At 36.2% G+C, this 21,653-nt stretch overlaps 1 protein-coding gene across 2 annotated transcripts; it reads left to right on the top strand.

The window, feature by feature from the left end:
- Nucleotides 1-4,138: 4,138 nt before the first annotated feature.
- Nucleotides 4,139-21,321, top strand: st6gal2b (ST6 beta-galactosamide alpha-2,6-sialyltranferase 2b). Of its 2 annotated transcripts, none has more exons than XM_046863738.1 (6): nt 4,139-4,253; nt 13,848-14,450; nt 17,143-17,240; nt 17,333-17,434; nt 18,016-18,190; nt 21,028-21,321. In XM_046863738.1, the coding sequence occupies exons 2-6, from the start codon at nt 13,853-13,855 to the stop codon at nt 21,282-21,284; spliced, it is 1,230 nt and encodes a 409-aa protein (XP_046719694.1). In that variant the 5' UTR covers nt 4,139-4,253; nt 13,848-13,852; the 3' UTR covers nt 21,285-21,321. The 2 variants fall into 2 exon arrangements, with proteins under 2 accessions (XP_046719694.1, XP_046719685.1); XM_046863729.1 differs by lacking the exon at nt 4,139-4,253 and adding an exon at nt 8,173-8,349.
- Nucleotides 21,322-21,653: the final 332 nt, after the last annotated feature.

Here is a 21,653-nt window from a genome sequence, read left to right as displayed (position 1 = left end):
TATATATATATATATATATATATATATATATATATATATAAAATTTATATATAAATATATAAATATTTTTATATATTTATCTATAATTATATAATATATTTATCTATAAATGGTATAGCATAATCATATATAATGATTATACATTAAAAAAAAAAAAAAATATATATATATATATATATATATATATATATATATATATATATATATATATATATATATATATATATATATAATATATAAAGTTATAATAATCGGCCGAATCTGGGTATTTAAAGAAAAATGACACCTGGTCAATCTTCCAGTTTTCAACTCTCCAGTTTATTTTCCTTCCACAGAACTGTATGCTAGTATGTGTGAGAATCCCATGAGATCAGCGGTTTATGAAATACTCAAACCAGTTTTTCTGGAACCAACAGCCCTGTCACGGTCAGTGACCAAAATACAGTTTTCTCTCGGATCTGACATTTGATGTAAACATTACCTGAAACTGTTGACTCATTTATGCGTGATATGATTGTATACATTGCCACATGATGGCATAGAGTCTTATTTGATATTTGCAATGATGTAAGTAAAACACCGCTTTAATCTTTACACGTCTTTCCAAATTTTTTTTTTCCTCACAATTCTACAAATAATACCCTATAATGACAATGTAAACGTTTTTTTAATTATTATTATTTTTGTAAAAAAAAAAAAAAAAAAAAAATTAAACAAAAATCATGTGTACATAGGTATTTTTTGCTTTTGCTCAATATTTTGTTTGCAACTTTGGCACCAATTACAGCCTTAAGTCTTTTTTGAGTATTGCCATATCTTGTGAGGCGGGAAACTACAGAGGCAGGAGGATAAACTTATATCCTTTATTTTATAACTGCAGAAACATAAGCGGACTCCGATTAGGACAACAACCACTACACACACATTCCCTGTGTGGTGACTCATTCTGAACAGAGACTCTCTAATGGTCCTACTCCTAATGACTATGCAGCATAGATTACTACAGTATAATGCTACAAGCTTGGCATTTTTGGGCAGCTTCTACCATTCTTCTTTGCAGAACCACTCCAGCTCCATCAGGTTGGATGGGGAACATCTTTGCACAGACATTTTCAGATCTCTCCAGAGATGTTAAATGGGGGGTTTAAGTCTGGGCTCTGGCTGGGCCACTCAAGGACAGTCACAGAGTTGCCCCGTAGCTACACCTTTGTTATCTTGGCTGTGTGCTTAGAGTGTGCTTATTGTCCTGTTGGAAGATGAACCGTCACCCCAGTCTGAACATGGGACTGCACTTTATCCTGCAACATCTGGACAAACCTGGGACTTTTGTGAGTATCCTGTGTGTGGACTTCGGTTTGGTCTTCAGCACCATCAGCCAAACACTCCAGACCAAACTAACCCAGCTCTCTGTTCCTAGCTTGACCTGTCAGTGGATCACCAGCTTTCTCACAGTTAAGCAACAGCTAGTGAGACTGGGGAAATTCATGTCAAACAGTCGTACCATCAGCACTGGTTCCCCCCTAGGGATGTGTTCTCTCCCCACTGCTCTTCTACCTTCTCTCCCCACTGCTCTTCTAAAGTTTGCAGACAACACTACAGTCATCTGCCTCATTAACAACAGTGATGAATCTGCATTTAGAAGCGATGTTTAGCAGCTGGCTGTCTGGTGCAGTCATAACAACCTGGAGTTTAACACACTCAAAACAGTGTAGATGATTGTGGATTTTTGTAGAAACCCCCTGCACTCCCCCTACTCACCATCATGAACAGCACTGTGGCAGCAGTGGAGTCATTCAGGTTCCTGGGAACCACCATCTCCAACGACCTGAAGTGGGAAATCACTTCGACTCCATTGTTAAAAAGGCCTAACAAAGAATGTACTTCCTTTTCCAACTGAGGAAATTCAACCTGCCACAGGAACTGCACAAACAAGTTCTACTCAGCCATCATCGAGCCTGTCCTGTGCACTTTAATAACTGCCTGGTTTGGCTCAGCTACACAACCAGACATCAGAAGACTACAGAGGACGGTTTGAACTGATGAAAGGATTATTGATGCTCCCCTGCCCACTCTTCATGAACTGTATACATCCAGAGTGAGAAAAAGGGCCTAGAATATCACCCTGGATCTCTTACATCCAAGCCATATGTTTTTTTTAAACTTTTGCCGTCTTGCCAGCACTACAAAGCACAAAGCACCAAGACAGCCAGGCATAGGAAAGGTTTTTCCCCAGGCAATCAACCTCTTGAACACTTAAACTCTCTCCCCATTGTGCAATAAAATAAAACATACGTGCAATACCACTTTTATTAATCCAAATCTGTACTTTTTTGTGCAATAATACTCTATTTATTTTATTTATAAAAAAATGTGGCATAATTTTTAGACTTGTATTCTTTTTTATTTATTTAATTTATAATTTTGTTTTATTTTCATGTGCAACTGGAAGATTCTGTAACAAAACAAATTTTGCATTTTATTTCTATATATTTGCAAAGATTTTTGAATGCATTTTGGAATTCTGTAATAAAACAAAATTTGTCTATATGAACAATTATCATTCTAGGTATCCTATATTACTATTAATGCCCATACAAATGCAGGAGCCTAAAGAAGATTTCACAAGAAGAGCTACAACTAAATATCAGGGCTAAGCTCGACCCGTACATACCACTTCAATAGTCGAAACTGGTGTGAAGAGCCGCACTGGCATGCAAAAGTTTATGCAAAGCACCACCATGCAATTACAGCAAGTGACAAATCTTTGACTAAGTGAGGTTCTTGAGAGAACACATCAAACTAAACACAAAATGTGCATGCAGTTCCAAAGTATATCAAGGCAATTCTAAAAAAGATAAAGAATACTGTCCAAAGAGGAGTGATGACTTTCAATCAGAAATGAACACACTGACAAATCTTTAGCTCTTATTCTTTGAGAATATGTTTCTAGAAAATAGCTCTTAATATGTGATCAGATCATATGACTATATATCTTAATTGAATTAATGATTGAAAATTTAAACCACATGGTCAGCATCAGAAATTGTTGGTGCCTCACAATGTTCAAGGGTCCATCCTAAGCTTGAGTTACTGTCTTTGTGGAGATTTGTTTGTTCTCCCTGTGGGACTTTTTTACGTTATCTGGTTTCCTCCTTCCTGCTAAAAACTTGCCAGTACTGTATAAGTGGATTAGCCTATTCAAACTTTTTTAATGGTCTCAAACATGTCAGGACCTAATACACTGTAATGTGGTAAAAAACCAGGAACAGATTTATTTCTTAGGACTGCAGGTCTAATAAAATGTTGTTAGCATAATAACTGATAATAACTGATACCACAGCAAAAAAAAACAAAAAAGAAAACATGCAAATATGTGTGTGTGTGTCTGGGGGATGTCATGCAAAGCACTGGCAACCCATGCCACCCATGCAAGATGAAATCACATCTTGTGCCCATTGAACCTACTAGTGACTACTAGAACTACCATTGAACACTAACTAGTGTTAGTGGAAATAAATGCCTGAATGAGATGACAATGGGGGATCAAATAAATCAAATAAATACATACATAAAATAAAGTAAATAAATGTCATTTTTATGTAAAGGTAGAATGATCAGAGGATTTGGGTCAGAACAAGAATTAGGTTTTAAAGGCAATGAAAGGAAAATGTAAATAGATTACCACAGTGATTTGCCTGTGACTCATACAAAATACTCATTTTAATCACAATCGCAGATTCAGTGGTACAGTAAAATATTGAATTGTTGCTTTAAGAACTAAACTTGTAAGATATAAACCTCAGATAATATTCTGCTTAAATGACCATTTGAAGAATTTGAATAGGTGTAGAATGTAGAATGCACATGTAGAATTATAACAAAAAGCTCAAACAACAATCATATTTTATAATATATCATATAGTGCAATGAACACTTGAAAATCACATTTTGTGTATAATTAGCGATATAAAGAGAAGGGAGATTAGGTTATCAATGTCCATTATATTTTTACTGCATAGATTTTTTCCCACACAATTAGTCAGTGCCCACTCACAACAGCAAACAGAGGCATGTTTGTCAAGGCAGGTAGCCAGAAAGCAAGTTTAGCTTTGCTTTTACAAAATGTGTTTGTGCAGAGCAAAGGTTGTGTTTTCATTTCAGGTCATTGGAAATGCAACTGTGTTTTGTGCTAGCAGGAGTCAAATTTTCCAACTGCCCATAGAAGGATTTTCACATAGGTCTGATTCATGAGAGTAAGTGATAATTGCTATGTTTCTAAGCTTTTTATCTTTTATCTATGACTTTCAGCGCATTTGGAAGTACAGATTATGTGGCCTGGTCAGATTTTACACTTAACTTTAAAGGGAAAAACTGAAAGTAATTTTCTGACAGTAATCATTGAACATAAAATGTCCTAAATTATTTTTTTTTTTTTAGTAAGAATTTTAATCTGGTTAAGGCTTTAAGGCTGTCAGCATCCGCTCTAGTTTAGGAAAAGATTTTCTAAGTGTTTAATTTTCTTCATAGCATCTTTAACACAGTTAAAATAGCTAAAACTTTCTTTCGGCTTCTCCCATTAGGGGTCACCACAGCGGACCATCCGCATGTTTGATTTGGCACATGTTTTTACGCTGGATGCCCTTCCTAACGCAACCCTCCCCATTTATCCGGGCTCGAGACCGGCACTAAGGCTTGTGCAACCCTAATGGCTGGGGTTGGTTCCCTGACCGGGGATCGAACCCGGGCCTAACCACTAGACCACCAGGGACCCTTAGTTCAAATAGCTAATAATAAAAAATAAAATAGAATTGGAAAAAGGAAAAAAAATGCAGATATAATGAAACAGTAAGATCTTTTCATTAAAGACGTCTACAGAGACAGCAGGGAAAGAAGAAGTGGAGGAGAGTGGAGGTTCGGGTTGGTACTTTAAATAGGAGAAGCCGAAAGAAGAAGAAGTAAGATCTTTTCATTCATTTAGAAAGTGACTGAATGCGGTAGCTTAGTGGTTAAGGCTCTCTTCCAGGCTGCCACTCTTGGGAGGGTATCTTGAGCAAGGCTCTTCAACCTTTGTGCTCCAGGGGTACTGTATCATAGTTGACCCTGCACTCTGATATTTCCTAACATCGCTGCAGAGGTGTAAATTAACAAATACTTTGTTACTGAACTTAAGTAGATTTTTCTGCTATCAGTACTTTACTACACTATGTATTTTTCAGACAATTTTTTACTTTTACTCATTACATTTGTACACAAATATCTGTACTTTCTACTTCTTACATTTTCAAAACAGGCTCGTTACTTTAGTTTGAATCTATTTAGTCAAATGTCAATATTTTCTTTTCTCACTGCTGTTTTCAGTCCCTCAACATATTTCTTTTTATTTCCTGGCTCTCTCACACACCAGAAGAAAGCAACAAGAAGTATGGGGTTAACGTGTGAGACAGAGGAAGTGAGTGATGTAAACGACTGAGAACAGTTGTGTTCTACTGAATGATGCAGTCAGTGGTTCAAAGTCCTCTTTTCAAATGAGAGCAAGTTTTGCACTTTAGTCTGTGTAGTCTTTTTTGATTGTTCAGATAAGAGCAATATATTAATTAAATCTGTAAAGGGTCTAATTTAATTTGTATACACGCATGGACACATAAATAAAACAACTGAAATCTCAGTGAATAAATATATTAATATAAACCTCAAAATGTCTACTTTTAAGTAAACAAATAATCTCTGATTATGGAATCCGTATAAAAGTTTGAAGAGTTTATCTGGTATCACCTCATTATTAATGTATCACTCACCATTAATTGCGATTAAATATTTGTATTTGATTGACAGCCCTAATATTAATATGATGTGACGTGCAGTGACCAGCGTGACACTAAAACAGGTAGTCGTAATGGCTACTTTTTACTTAATTACATGTCAGAGGACAAACTACTTTACTTTAACTTGAGTAAAAAAGTGTAGTCAGTACTTCAACTTTTACCCAAGTATTTTAAAACATGAGTATCTGTATGTTTACTTAAGTAAAGGATCCATCTCTGCCTAGAGGCTGCTCGAGCTCCCTGCATTTTTTAAAGTGCATATCTGTTGTAAAGACGAAATAAAGCGCACACAGGAGTCATCTCACTGATGCACACTCTGTTTCCACAGAACAGAACCGAAACCCAAACATTATTAAAATGACAGCCAAGAAAAGATGCCAAGCTCCCTGTTTAGGCAAATGCAAATAAAAGCAGAATGTACTGCTTTTACTTACTGTTTTATTGTCACACCTTATTCTGTATTCTGTCTGTCCTGTTGTTCATTAAATATTTACAGTATTTGGCCCTCTACTTAGACCCAGCATTTAATTTTAATGTCTGACACACTTTTTTTTTTTTTAATTTATGACATGGCATCATGTTTCAAGACCAGCATGTAAACAGATAAGTCACCTTTACCCCAAAGTATAATTTATTATTGTGGGTTTGTCACCACTGGCTGAAGCGGATGTGTCTTTAAGTCCATATTTATACTCACAGACACACCTACGTGGACAATGTAACTGCCTTGCAACATGATAATGACAAGGACTAATGGCCTAAACTCTATCAGAAACACTGACATTTGCTTTGAAATATTTTATCCAATTAAATTATACCCAATAGTCTATTTTTTCAGGTGCGTTGCTTTTAGGAATGTCTATTTCTGTTGGAGTTTCTATTTAATCAGATTTTGTCACATCATGTGGGCTGCAGGCACTTGCTTAAACACTTTGCTTAAACATTTTGCTTTAAGCAATCAGATTTTAAATTGGCAGCACTGGGACCATCTAGCAGGCATACAGTAATGTCAGCATTTTCATGTCCTTTGATTGGATGGTCAGAAAGCACACTAGCCCACACCTGTAGCAACTGCATATGCTCAAAAATTTGCATGTGGATTTAATTACTATTATTTCAATCTATAATGGCTGACAGGAGGAAAAGTTATTTGGTTACATATATATTTACCAGGACATTTACGAAATGGGCTTTTCAAGAATAGCTGGACACAGTGAGAACATGTCAGCCAAACAGTTCAAAACAATTGTTAAGCCTTTTCAAAAACTGTTAATAATTTTCTTTTAGAATAGAATTTGCACAAAAAACACACAATTTATCTTGATTTCAAATTCCCAGGAAAACCGTAATGCAGAGAAAAAGAATGAACAAAAGTTAATGGAAAACCCAGGGTCATTTAAACTTTCTTTCGGCTTCTCCCATTAGGGGTTGGACCATCCGCATGTTTTTATGCTGGATGCCCTTCCTAAAGCAATCCTCCCCATTTATCCAGGCTTGGGACCGGCACTAAGTGTGGCTGGGGTTGGTTCCCTGACCGGGGATCGAACCTGGGGATCGAGCGTGAAAGCACGGCATCCTAACCACTAGACCACCAGGGTATTTAATAAGGTTAATATTGATGCTTCTGCTGGAGATCATGTGTGTGGGTGGTGCAGCTTTGGCTGCAGTCAAATGCGAATTGTGTTAATTGGGTTTCTTGCTTTAGTAATGGCATTCATTTTCGCTGCTTGAGATACTTAATGCAGCGCTGCTATACTGCGTTTTTGTATAATATTGAAGGGTTCTAAAATCATGACGTCTTCATGGTGGTACTGAATCAGGGGGTAGATTGATTCAGGTTGGACACTACTGGAGGCCTAGGTGTAAAATGCAAAGCCTGCCAGTGATTACAGACAATAATTGCAGATAATAATACTATTAAGCACATGCAAACAAAACAAAAATTATTCAAGTCAGATAAAAAGGACTTATATTCAAATGGGGCAGCAGCAGGGAGATTTTTAAATGACGGATGCTGCACATACAGATCCTATACAGATGCTGGTATCCTCACTGTGTCCAGCTGTTCAGTCTGATGTTGTTGGTGGACAGTTTGTCACTTTTTTACACCGGTTTCAATGAGGGGATTATCAGCACTAATATATAATCTGAATGTCCACTGGAAAGTGGTTGGACTGGTCTACTAATCCTAATCATGAAAGCAGTGCTCTCGGTTTTAACAATACAATTTACAAATTACCTGGGCTTGTTGACTGTCATTGACTGGTGATAGGTCGAGCTTTGTGTCAATCTAATTTCTTTTGACAAATAGACGCTCAGTATATCCGTATAAGACCCGCCTATCCGCATTTCCAGCATCAAAACTTTTGGAATGAGAATGAAAGCAGTTGTAGCCTTTAGCAGAAAAGCGAGGGAGAGATAGCTAAACCTGTTATTTTAAATATATATTTTGTTTAATTAGGCTAATATTGTCACAAATCTTATAAAACAACGCCGTTAAATGAATAATGCGACGGAGGATTGATGGGTAAGTGTGATTTCTTGAATACAGCGAAATATCACGGAGATATTATTCTATGAATTTAACATTTATTTGATTGAATGCTATGTCTAAAAAATAGAGCATCTTCAAAAAGTAGTTAAACTCTAACTCTATGCTACTCTAGTAGTTAAACTCTAACTCTATAATTTGGTATTGTTGTATGGAAAGCGCTGCGGTGCTTCAATGAAGACGTTCATGGTAAAAAAAACAGTCATAGTTAACTAGAAAAAATAAATCACTATAAACATGTACTGTCAAATCTATCACCAATTTTTCAGAAAAAAAAATACTATTAAACATTTATTGTACTAAAAAGCCAACTGTATTATGTTTTGCCTTCTGAGTTTTACCAGGTTCTGTTTTGCCCAATGAATTGTGCTATTGAAAAGTGTATACAAGAGTATGGTGTTAAATATAATAATAAAAATGTAAAATTATATGACACTACCACAGTAATGTTTTATTTATATTGTGTATAGAGAGGGGATCAGACACATTTAAGCAATTTTATATTATTATTATTATTAATATTTGTGCATACAGTGTGTATAAAAAAAGGTCTTAGCCCTTTGAAATACTTTGTCATACAGTTTAAAATAAAAAACAAACCTTTTCTTTCCAGCTTTATTTACAAATCTTTCATACAATATCACACTATTGAAAGAAAAATTCATACAAAACAACTGAAAAATAAGAATAACAATGCTGGCAAAGTCATCAGTCCCCTGATTTAATACTTTTGTAGAGCCATCTTTCGCTTTGTACACTTTCCACTTCCTGGATGAGTCTGTACTAGATTTGCACATGTAGATTGGGGAATATTTATTCTTCTTCTTAGCAGAATTTTTCAAGTTCAGTCACATTTTGTGATGAGCAGCAGTGGACTACTCACTTCAAGTCCATTCAGATATCTTCTGTTGGATTTAAGTCAGAGCGCTGTATTTAAGCCTGTGCATGTTCTTTTGGTGGTAGGTTTAGGAACCTGTTGGAACATGTTATTTTTTAGCTGTCAAGTAGAGGGATGCAGGTTTTCTTCAAGAATTTTTTAATCCTAAAAAAAATCGCCCAATCCCCAAAGAAGAGAAACACCACCACAACATAGTGCTGCTACCACCATGCGTCACAGTAGGTATGGTGTGTTTTTTGGGTGGTATTTTATGTTTGCTTTTCACTGAGCATAGAGCTTGGCATTCAGTCCAAATAAATAAATGTTGCTCCCATCAGACTCTACCATCTTTTGCCAAATAGCATCTGGCAGTCTTACAGGTGTGTTTTTGCACACCTCAAACAAGACTGAGTTTGGCATTTTTTAGGAGAGGCTTTTTTTCATGCCACCCAGAGCAGCATTGGGTAAAGCTTGTGAGATAGTGGTCACATGCACAGTCTCATCCATAAAGACCAGTCCCTGCCATGAAGCCTTGTAAGTCTTTCAAAGTTGCTTCTGGTCTCTCGGAAGCTTCTCTGATCAATATACTCTAGGCTCGGTCATCCACAGATGTGTTGGTGGTACCATACAATTTCCAATTCTTAGTAATGTGACAAAAGGCACAGGTTTTTAAAGGGTATGATGACTTTGTAAGGCACTGTTTAACCAGACATATCAAGTTGATACACAATACATTTTGCTCTTTGTGCTTGTAAATGAGTAGGATTATCAGACACAATACATATTAGATAATAATGTTAGTAATTGGTAAATAAACATGCATGCATAATGAAACCCTGAATGCCACACTTGTAGTATACACACATTTGTACTCTTTTCGTTTAATACAGAGTTGTACCTTATTTTTCGCAGAGTGGTGAATGCAGAAATTGGTCAACTATTTTAAAAGCTGTTAACGCAAGAGTTGTTTCTTGTCACACACACACACACACACACACACACACACACACACACACACACACATACACATTGCCAAAACTATTGCAGATAATACACAACCCACATTTGAGAAACTTTGGTCATTTGTAAGCTTAATATGAACACAGCAAATGGGATGTTACAAAATACAAAAAGTAGTGCCTAATACTGAATATCAACAGCAGACAATCAGGATACACAATTGTATACACCGCTTTTCATATTTATTTTATATTCTAGTTACAATCATCCAAAAAGGTCAACAAGGCCAGCTAATGGAAAAACATGATTACACATCATGTGATTATATCCTGTGATTACAGTGTACAGTGGTGGAGGAAGGGCACAAACTTGTTCAAAGTGAAACAAGTGTTTCATAGGTTATGGAGAAGTAACACCGGTTGTTAAATATGTAAGTGTAGCTTTTAAAAATGGCAGATTGTAGGAAGTGATAACTGTGTTTAATTTTTATCATTTAAACAAGAACTCCAAACTGCAAGAATGCTTTTTTTGTCGAATAGTTTGGGTTTATGTAAATCATTGTCGCTGTAAACATTGCACAAATAAATGGAAGATTGGGTATATGCAAATTCTGTAACCAAATGTGAATTGGTCAAGAAGCTAAAGCTGAAATGGAATTTGCTTCTACAACAGGATGATGTTCAAAAAACGTACCGCAAAAGCTTTTGAAATGGACCTCACCGTCCTCTGACTTAAACAGCATTTAATATGTACAGTATGTAGCTTTTAAACTTTTAAGATGACCCAAGCATATCTCAGAGATTGGGGTGTTTTGCACTCTGAAGAGAGTAAGGGAATGTTGATTAACTTATTTACTGTTGCTGAGTGTCTGCAAAAAAAGGACCACAGGGATGTGTGCCTAAAATCATTTAAGCAAATTATATCAATATAATCAGGTAAGATTTGGTTATAATTCAGTTCTTGGCAAAGAAAAGAGTTGTGTATAGCCACAGTAAACTTTATACCCATTACAGAAGTGAGAGCATGATAAAGGCCTGGGTACTGTGGCATCACACTTCATGAAAGGAAACCTGAATCGGAACTATTAACAGGAACAGAAAATAAATCTGTCACGCAAGAAAGATGGGGAACACGACCTCAAACATACAATGAAAACTCAACATGGCTGAGACAATCTGTGGAGTTTATGGAGTAAATTGAAATCTATCAGCTGAATCTTATGTCCTTGGTAAAGATCTAAATTATTTGCCTAGTAGAATGAGCCAAACCTGAACCACAATGCTACAGAAACCTCAAAAGTTCCTCTCATTAATTTTTTATCTTGATGCTGTAATGTTTTACTTAGATTAATTAAGTTAATCTTTTACTTTTTAGGGGTTTTGTTTATGAATTTTTAAAAACATTAACACAAAATATTTTGTTTATATACAAAGACAATAGACATTGTTTGTGTAATTGTAACATGGATACATGCCTGGAAGCAGGAATAACAAAAACAAATGTGTCATATTTTCCCCTATCCCTGTGCTATATACTGCGGCACCACTTGTAAGAGGCACAATGGCAGTAAAACACTGGACAAATCTGCAGGATGGATTGTGACAATGTGGATAAGATGTTTGATTTGGGGCTTCAGACAGGAAAAAGTTTTGCACAGATTTGGAGTGCAATATACAGTGGGAAAAATTAGTATTTGAACACCCTGCTATTTTGCAAGTTCTCCCACTTAGAAATCATGGAGGGGTCTGAAATTGTCATCGTAGGTGCATGTACACTGTGAGAGACATAATCTAAAAAAAAAAATCCAGAAATCACAATATATGATTTTTTAACTATTTATTTGTATGATACAGCTGCAAATAAGTATTTGAACACCTGAGAAAGTCAATGTTAATATTTGGTACAGTAGACTTTGTTTGCAATTACAGAGGTCAAACGTTTCCTGTAGTTTTTCACCAGGTTTGCACACACTGCAGGAGGGATTTTGGCCCACTCCTCCGCACAGATCTTCTCTAGATCAGTCAGGTTTCTGGCCTGTCGCTGAGAAACACGGAGTTTGAGCTCCTCCAAAGATTCTCTATTGGGTTTAGGTCTGAGACTGGCTAGGCCATGCCAGAACCTTGATATGCTTCTTACAGAGCCACTCCTTGGTTATCCTGGCTGTGTGCTTCGGGTCATTGTCATGTTGGAAGACCCAGCCTCGACCCATCTTCAATGCTCTAACTGAGGGAAGGAGGTTGTTCCCCAAAATCTCGCAATACATGGCCCCGGTCATCCTCTCCTTAATACAGTGCAGTCGCCTGTCCCATGTGCAGAAAAACACCCCAAAGCATGATGCTACCACCCCCATGCTTCACAGTAGGGATGGTGTTCTTGGGATGGTACTCATCATTCTTCTTCCTCCAAACACGTTTAGTGGAATTATGACCCAAAAGTTCTATTTTGGTCTCATCTGACCACATGACTTTCTCCCATGACTCCTCTGGATCATCCAAATGGTCATTGGCAAACTTAAGACGTGCCTGGACATGTGCTGGTTTAAGCAGGGGAACCTTCCGTGCCATGCATGATTTCAAACCATGACGTCTTAAAGTTACCAACAGTAACCTTGGAAAGGGTGGTCTCAGCTCTTTTCAGGTCATTGACCAGCTCCTCCTGTAGTTCTGGGCTGATTTCTCACCTTTCTTAGGATCATTGAGACCCCACGAGGTGAGATCTTGCATGGAGCCCCAGTCCGAGGGAGATTGACAGTCATGTTTAGCTTCTTCCATTTTCTAATGATTGCTCCAACAGTGGACCTTTTTCACCAAGCTGCTTGGCAATTTCCCGTAGCCCTTTCCAGCCTTGTGGAGGTGTACAATTTTGTCTCTAGTGTCTTTGGACAGCTCTTTGGTCTTGGCCATGTTAGTAGTTGGATTCTGACTGATTGTATGGCGTGGACAGGTGTCTTTATGCAGCTAACGACCTCAAACAGGTGCATCTAATTTAGGATAATAAATGTAGTGGAGGTGGACATTTTAAAGGCAGACTAACAGGTCTTTGAGGGTCAGAATTCTAGCTGATAGACAGGTGTTCAAATACTTATTTGCAGCTGTATCATACAAATAAATAGTTTAAAAATCATATATTGTGATTTCTGGATTTCCTTTTTTTAGATTATGTCTCTCACAGTGGACATGAACCTATGATGACAATTTCAGACCCCTCCATGATTTCTAAGTGGGAGAACTTGCAAAATAGCAGGGGGTTCAAATACTTATTTTCCTCACTGTGTGTGTGTGTGTGTGTGTGTGTGTGTGTGTGTGTGTGTGTGTGTGTGTGTGTGTGTGTGTGTGTATATATATATATATATATATATATATATATATATATATATATATATATATATATATATATATATATATATATATATAAAATTTTGTTTGCAGGCACAGAGTTAAGGATATTTTAGAGATGAAAGCTGGGCTTTACAGTACAGCTTTAAAGCCACATCTGCAACGAGATTGGCTGCATTGCCATAAACAGTTTGGATGTCATTGATCCAAAACTACATTAAAAAAACGTCTTATTTTGTTTCATTATTTTAAATCGTATTCTACAGCTATAAGCATTATGTTCTCTCTTTTCCCAATCTAAGGATTGATGTCTGAGGCGAGCCCTGATTGGCAGCACAGGATGAAGAAGAAGAAATACCAGAAGCTGTTTTTTGTGGTTATTGTTGCTTGGCTGCTACTATCGATTATTTTGTTCTGTCATAGCACAAACTCCAACTTGGACATCTTCCGCCCTTTTGTACTTTCAACTTCCATACAGGGCAATTTAAGGCCTATTGAAAAAAATCGCCATCATGGCAGACCAGACATACTTCCTGAAGGGGGTTCAGATGAGAACTGGGCAGATAAAGTGGTTAGAGAACTATGGATGGGAAGGGCATCCTCTTACATGCTGAGTTCATATCTTCTGAATGTCAAGAAGAACTATACTGCTATCAACCTTTACAAGGTGACATACACAGGACAATGGAAGAAGCAAAGAGACAGAAAACAACTCCTGTGCCAGCTGAAGCAGCAGGAACCACTCAGGACCCTGACCGGGTTTGAGGAACCGTTTGCCAGCCTGGGATGGAAGAAGCTGGTGCCTCATCAACCTCTGGAGCAGGCCATTAGCGCCACCTACAGGACATGTGCTGTGGTTTCCTCAGCAGGTGCCATTCTCAACTCGTCCCTGGGTAGGGAGATTGGTGAGTTGGTTATTGGTTGAGATTTGTTTGTTTAATGTAAATAAAATAAAAAACACTAGAGACCAAAATGTTTTTTTTTTCCCCCAGGTATGAATAACTAATACAAATCTATTAAAATGAATAAATATTTGGACATTGCATTGGCAAAATCAAGATTAATTGCTTGATTGTGTAGACCTTCAGCTTTCATTAACTTTTTAATAGCTTTAAATATAATAATTATTTTTATTGCTTGGAGGCAGTGACTGACTGGAGTCTGGAACCCATGGGCATGCTGAGTTTGCCAATCATTTACTTCATATACCTTTTTCATACTCTCTTCTTCCTTTAATCTTGGAATTCATTGTCTAAAGAATCTTATTCCAGAATGTGGCAAATTTTAGATGTTTTCTAGCAGTCTAATAAGTATTACCAGTGGCTTGCATGCTGTTAAACCTTCTGTATTTACGTTCATGGAGGTGTGTCTCAATTGTACACGTGAAATCCCAACCCCCACTCACAAGTTTTTTTTTTTTAAACCTGATTAGATGTTGTGGAGTGTTTTGTTTTTTCTTCACCAGAAAAGCAATCTTCCACAATCCACTTTAGTCTTCCAGGCCTGTTGAGGTTGTCGGTGCATTCAATAATGTACCAAATTGTTAATTTGACCTCCATTCTCTGCTACATCTCTAAAAAGTCTGTTTTCTTTTCTTTTTGGAATACATCGTGAACACTTCTGTAAACAACCACCAAATACAAACACTTGGAATAAACTCTAGATCTACTCCAAAATTTTTTAATGAAATGAGGAAACAGTCCATACCTGGCTATTAAACTGCTGATCAGTATTTTTTAGTGTTGTGATCGAGCTAATACTTTTTCTTTTTTAATTGTTAAAGCCCATAAACCAGGGGTGTCCAATCTTTTTGATTTCCCACTGTGGGTGCTGGTTTTTATTCAAACCAAATAAAGGCCACACCAATCTTACAATGACTACTAGGTATGGCTTTTGCTTGGTTGGAATGAAAACCTGCACCCACAGCGGTCATTTGTGGAAAAGATTGGACACCCCTGCCTTAAACTAAATCTAAAAGTCAACACTTCAATCATTGCTTTGTTTCTGAAACATTTTGGTAGTATACAAAACAGTTGTCATTAGTGACTATATATATATATATATATATATATATATATATATATATATATATATATATATATATATATATATATACACGTCACTAATGACAACTGTTTTGTAAACTACCAAAATGTGTGTGTGTGTATGTATGTATGTGTGTGTGTGTGTATATATATATATATATATATATATATATATATATATATATATATATATATATATATATATATATATATATATATATATATATATATATATTACGTATGAAGGTATGTTTATATTAATTAAAGTCCAAATCCATTCTCAATGTTCTTGTTGCTTAGCAATTGCTCACTTAGTCAATATAATTGTAATTGTATTGGAATCAAGCTTTCATACATGTTTAAAAATTAATGTTTATTAAATGATTTTACTTTATAAAATTATATTAATATTATTGTTTTCTTCTCAACGTTATCTATATTTTTTACTCATCTGTTCCCTCTTACCTCCCTGAATGAATATTTGTTATATTCTGCATTTATGTTCTTTCTTAGTTTGTTTCATGCAATGCTAATTTAATGAGTTGTACAAATTGTTGTTACGTAAGGATTCATTGTTAAATGTGTTTCAGCATGACCATTACTGCCGGAAGTTACTGATAGACAGTAAAAGTATGTGCATTACTGAACGTTTTTTAATTTATTATTTCTTTTTGCTATTTTACTTCTCCCATTCAGAAACATTTCCCACTTTGCACAATCTATTTACACATAATCATAAAATAAATATTGTCTACATCTACATGTGACAGTCTATTTTGTGCAAAATTTGTTACATTGAATTGTCAGTTTATTATTATTATTATTATTATTATTATTATTATTATTATAGACATACCAGCGACATGGATTTGCTACTGTTTACTTTTAATATACATTTCAAAGAACTCTGTTTATCCACATGCTATTCTTATCATGTATCGCCTCTGAAGTTAGTTGATGCAGTCTTTGCTGCCATCTAGATGTCATAGAAGGACATATCAAGTTATTCCTAAATAATATACAGTAGAAGAATCTGAGCCAAAAATAGCAAAATATTAAGCGTTTAGTGATCTTAACAAGAAATAATAAATATATCTATGTATATAAGTTTAATGGCAAAATGTTCAGACTTTTTTTTTTAAGAGAAATAAGAATCAATGTTTTTCATTTAATATTGTTGAGATTCACCACGTTGAGAAGAGTAAATTGTTGTCAATTGTGTTTAATTTTACAGAAAAAAAACGTTGTTCATTTGACCTTTTTCTACAAGATGACTATATTGTTATATATGTTTTTTTTTTTTTAGCTTTTAGCTTTTACCCTTAACAGGCACACTTGTACAAGAGTGCATGTGTCAGATTTTTCTGAATTTTCTAATGAGCTGTTGTTAAGTGTGAAAAAACTTTTGTATTTTGCCGTTTTTGAAAGTCGTGGAAGGCAGTTTATCCAGAGGGCCTTCTCACGTCACACCCAGTATTTATAGACTTTACAACCCTGACCATGCTAACTTGGTTACAATAGGTAAATGAATGAGTATTATTGTTGTCAATAGATTCTCACGATGCAGTGCTTCGGTTTAATGCTGCTCCAACTGAGGGCTATGAGAATGATGTGGGCAGCAAGACCACCATCCGCATCATCAACTCACAGGTAGACCCATGTCCAAATCCAGATGTCTCTGTATACTAAAATTATATGGCTTTCTATAGTAATATAAATACATTCTATCTGTCTGTGAACAGATTATGGCAGATCCACGGCATAGGTTTGCTTACAGTAATATTTATAAGAATATTACACTTCTGGCTTGGGACCCTGCGCCATATTCTGGCAACCTTGAAAACGTGAGTATTATTATATATAACAGTTCTACTTGGCTATCACTGAGTCTGTCCTGTGTACATCTATAACTGTCTGGATTGGTTCAGCCACCAAATCAGACATCAAGAGGCTACAACCGTCAGGACTGCTGAGAGGATTACTGTTGCCCTGCTGCCCAACTTCCAAGATCTTTACCCCTCCAGAGTGAGAAAAAGGGCTAAGAAAATGTCTTCGGACCCCAAACACCGAGCCCACTCTCTCTTCAAACTGTTGCCTTCTGGTCGGCACTACAGAGCATTGTCTACCAGAACAGCCAGGCACAAAACAGTTTTTTCCCACAGGCTATACTCAGTTATGATCAGTTAAAATATTCATAACTATAGACTGTCCATAATAACTGACACATTTATACATAGGATCCGAATGGTATATTTGTATATATAATGTGTGTATATATATATATATATATATATATATATATATATATATATATATATATATATATATATATATATATATATATATCTCCACACACCATGGTTAAATCGAATTATTTGCATAACATTCCAGATCTTTCATTACATGTCTTTTGGGTCTTTTCCAGTGGTACAAGAAACCCGATCATAACCTTTTCACACCATATATTAAACAAAGGAGGAGATCTCCATCACAGGCTTTCTACATCATGCACCCAGACTTCCTTTGGAACCTGTGGGACTTTCTTCAGAGCAACACAGAAGAGAACGTCCATCCCAATCCTCCCTCATCAGGGTTTATAGGTCAGATTAACCTCATATTTAAAAAAAATATATTTTTGTACAGGTGAGCCAAAGACTTTTAAAGCCAATTTGTAACTTAGCTTTCAGCTTAGGTTCAGCTCAGAATTCCTTTATGCATTTATTTTTTTGAGGTACTGGTACTGCACTCTATTAACTAATACAGCCTGATTTGCCTTTTCACAATTACAGGGCTGTGGGTATATTCCTGTTTGATCCTACCAGATTTTTGAATGTTCTTTGCTGTATTTTTTTAATTTTTTATTTATTTATTTTTTTGTCCCCTAGTGCCTCACAAGGCCAAAACATATATGTTTGGGTATACAAAATTTAAATAAGGTGTTTTTTTTTATTGTCATTTCAACCATATATAGCTGATGCCAGAGATTGCAAAAGTACATACATCCTTTACTCAAGTAGAAGTACAGATACTCATGTTTTAAAAGACTGGTAAAAGTTGAAATGGTGACTACACTTTTTCATTCAAGTTATAGTAAAGACGTTTGGGCTCTGACATATAATTAAAAAGTAGCTATTAATACTACCTGTTTGTGTCATGCTGGTAACTGGACCTCACATCATATTAATACAAAAAAATTTCAAATGTTGTTATCCAATAAATGTATCCAGACTGAACAATCACTAGAACACAAACAGAGAAAAGGTGATGTTCAGGTGATCAGGAATGTCTCTGTTTTTGGTCATGTTTACATTGCTGACTCTTGCTGTCTCATCCACGTTAACCCCATACTTCTTTGTTGCCTTCTGCCTTGCTAATTGTTAGCCTTGTAAACTAGCCTGCATGTGTGGTGCCTGATTGCCAGGAAATTATACACTGGTAGTAGATTGAAAAAGCCACACAATGACCAGAAATAGGTTGAAAGAAATTTTTTCATTTTAATTTTATCATGTCATCAAATATATTAAAACTAAAGTAACGAGCCTGTTTTCAAAATGTAAGAAGTAGAAAGTAAGGATATTTATGTAAAAAATTTAATGAGTGAAAGCATGAAAGTCATTACTTGCCATCTCTGGCTGACACAGTACACAGTGAAAGGAGACAAGGTTAGTTATAATGTTATAATATAATGTGGGTGTTGCTGTAGACATGGATGTGTATGAATTATAAAGATTATTAAGTGCGGGTTTGAATTCAGATTTGTAACAGTTCAGTCACACACAGTTGAGTGTGTGTGCATTTGTGTGTTAGTTTCAGTTCAGGTCTATGTGTTGAGGAGCCTGATGGCTTGAGGAAAAAAGACTGTTACACAGTCTGGATGTGAGGCCCGAATGCTTTAGTATTTCTTTCCTGATGGTAGGAGGGGAGAAAGACTCCAGTGATCTTCTCAGCTGTCCTAACTATCCATTGTAGGGTCTTGTGAGCCGCAATTCCCAAACCAGGCAGTGTTGCAGGTTATGCCTTAGAGTTTGTGTGATGCCCTATGGTCAGTGTTGGGCAACGTTACTTTTAAAAGTAATGCATTACAATATTGAGTTACTCCCCAAAAAAGTAACTAATTATGTTATTTTGTTACTTTTTATGGAAAGTAACCTGTTATATTACTTTTGTGTTACTTTTGCGTTACTTGTATCTCTTTCACGCCTTACAGGTGTAACAGGTGTAATATAGATAATTGCCATTAAGAAATAAGTTATATTAGGGCAAAAGACGTGTAGGCGGCACACCGGTGATGTGGAGGGAGAACATACCTTTCGCTGTCATCTCATAAAACTTCCGTAAATATGACCTCGTCCTCGTCTACATCATTCTCTGCTTCATCATCAGCTTGAAACATTCTGAACGCTTTTACAAAGTTTGCGCTATTATCAGTGACCGTGGCAGTTTATCTTCCCACAAAGAGCAAATGAGCTGTGAATTTACTCTCTATCTCCGCTGTGATGGCATCGTACATGTGTCTCCCACGGAAAACTTTTATTCTGAGCAGTCAATAGAGCTGCAGTGGTGGAAAGTCGGCAAAAGTTTTCTATATTTCTGTCTCCATTTCCATATATGCAACATTGCATAATGTTGCATATATTCAACAATGTACACACACACACACACACACACACACACACACACACACACACACACACACACATCTGTAGTGCTGTGCTTTGCATGCAGATGTTTTTTTTTTTTTTTTTTTTTTTTTGCAGTTGACAAGAGCTTTTCACCAACACATAATCTACACTTAACCATTAATCCTTTCTCCTTTTCTTCGACTATTTCAAAATAATAAGAACACTTCCATCACAGTAATGTAATTCTCTGGTTTGCCATCTCCGCTTCTGACCAGCTTCTGTTCCCGCAGCTCGCACGTATGAGTGCGCGATTCTACGTGACTACGTTCATTTTAATTCAGTATTTATTTTTTTATGCAAAAAAATTTAACTGAAAAGTAACTCGCATTACTTTTTAAAAAAGTAACTCAGATATTAATGTGTAAATTTATAAAGTAACGCGCTACTTTACTCGTTACTCCAGAAAAGTAATATTATTACGTAACGCACGTTACTTGTAACGCGTTACCCCCAACACTGCCTATGGTAGACTGGTATCAGATTCAGGGAATATTTCTGACTTGTACCAAGTGCTCTCAGGATAGACTCCAAGCACTATTATGAATGTGATCACAATAAAGTAGCTGCAAGTGAGTTATGAATCAAAAAGTTTGAATGCTAATTGATAAGCACAGTTGTGATTGGCTTATCTTGAATAAGTGTGCATATATGTATATAATCAATTGCAAAGTCCTCTTTCTTTCCATTAGCTTTGGCATTGTTACTCGCCGTTCACAAAATAATGACACCTTTTTTTCATTTTGTTTTGTTTCAAGGCATCATCCTAATGATGAGCTTATGCGAGAAGCTTGACATCTACGAGTTCATCCCGTCCAAAAGGCACACAACCCTGTGCCACTACTACGACCATTACCATGACGTTGCTTGCACATTGGGAGCGTATCACCCGCTGTTTTATGAGAAGCTCCTCATCAGAAGAATGACCACTGTTTCTTTGGATGAAGTTGTAACAAAGGGCAAGGTTACTCTCCCAGGGTTTAGTCAGATCGACTGTTCAGGACATGAAGTGTAATAAAGATGGCAGAATAAACTCGGAGATCAATTAAAAAGCACAAACAGAAAACAAAAATAATTTATACCTTCAAAGCACATCTTACGAATCACAAAGGTTTCTCCTTTACATCTAGCCAATGACTGTATGCTGTGCATCAGGCAAATGTGCGCTAATTTTATTACACTGAATATTGAATGCTAATAACTACAAGAATGCTGCCAAATCATTACAGGTTTAACCTTCATGTTGCACAATATAATCAATGTAATGGTTATCAGACTGCAGTTTGGAACTTAGGTTGAGCCACAAGCAGTCATACTCAAGTAAATTTTTACAATATGCTGCTGTAAGCAAAGTATTAGGCGTCACCTTTAGCTCTCTAGAAGG

This window comes from Silurus meridionalis, chromosome 1 (assembly GCF_014805685.1).
Source record: "Silurus meridionalis isolate SWU-2019-XX chromosome 1, ASM1480568v1, whole genome shotgun sequence".
Classification (NCBI taxonomy): Eukaryota; Metazoa; Chordata; class Actinopteri; order Siluriformes; family Siluridae; genus Silurus; species Silurus meridionalis.
This window is presented reverse-complemented; position numbering and strand designations above follow the sequence as displayed.

Excerpts from the sequence above, each read along its gene's own strand:
- st6gal2b (XM_046863729.1), top strand. Across the intron at positions 17,241-17,332 it reads TCCGCATCATCAACTCACAG|ATTATGGCAGATCCACGGCA; the intron begins GTAGACCCATGT and ends GTCTGTGAACAG. Across the intron at positions 18,191-21,027 it reads TCCCTCATCAGGGTTTATAG|GCATCATCCTAATGATGAGC; the intron begins GTCAGATTAACC and ends TTTTGTTTCAAG.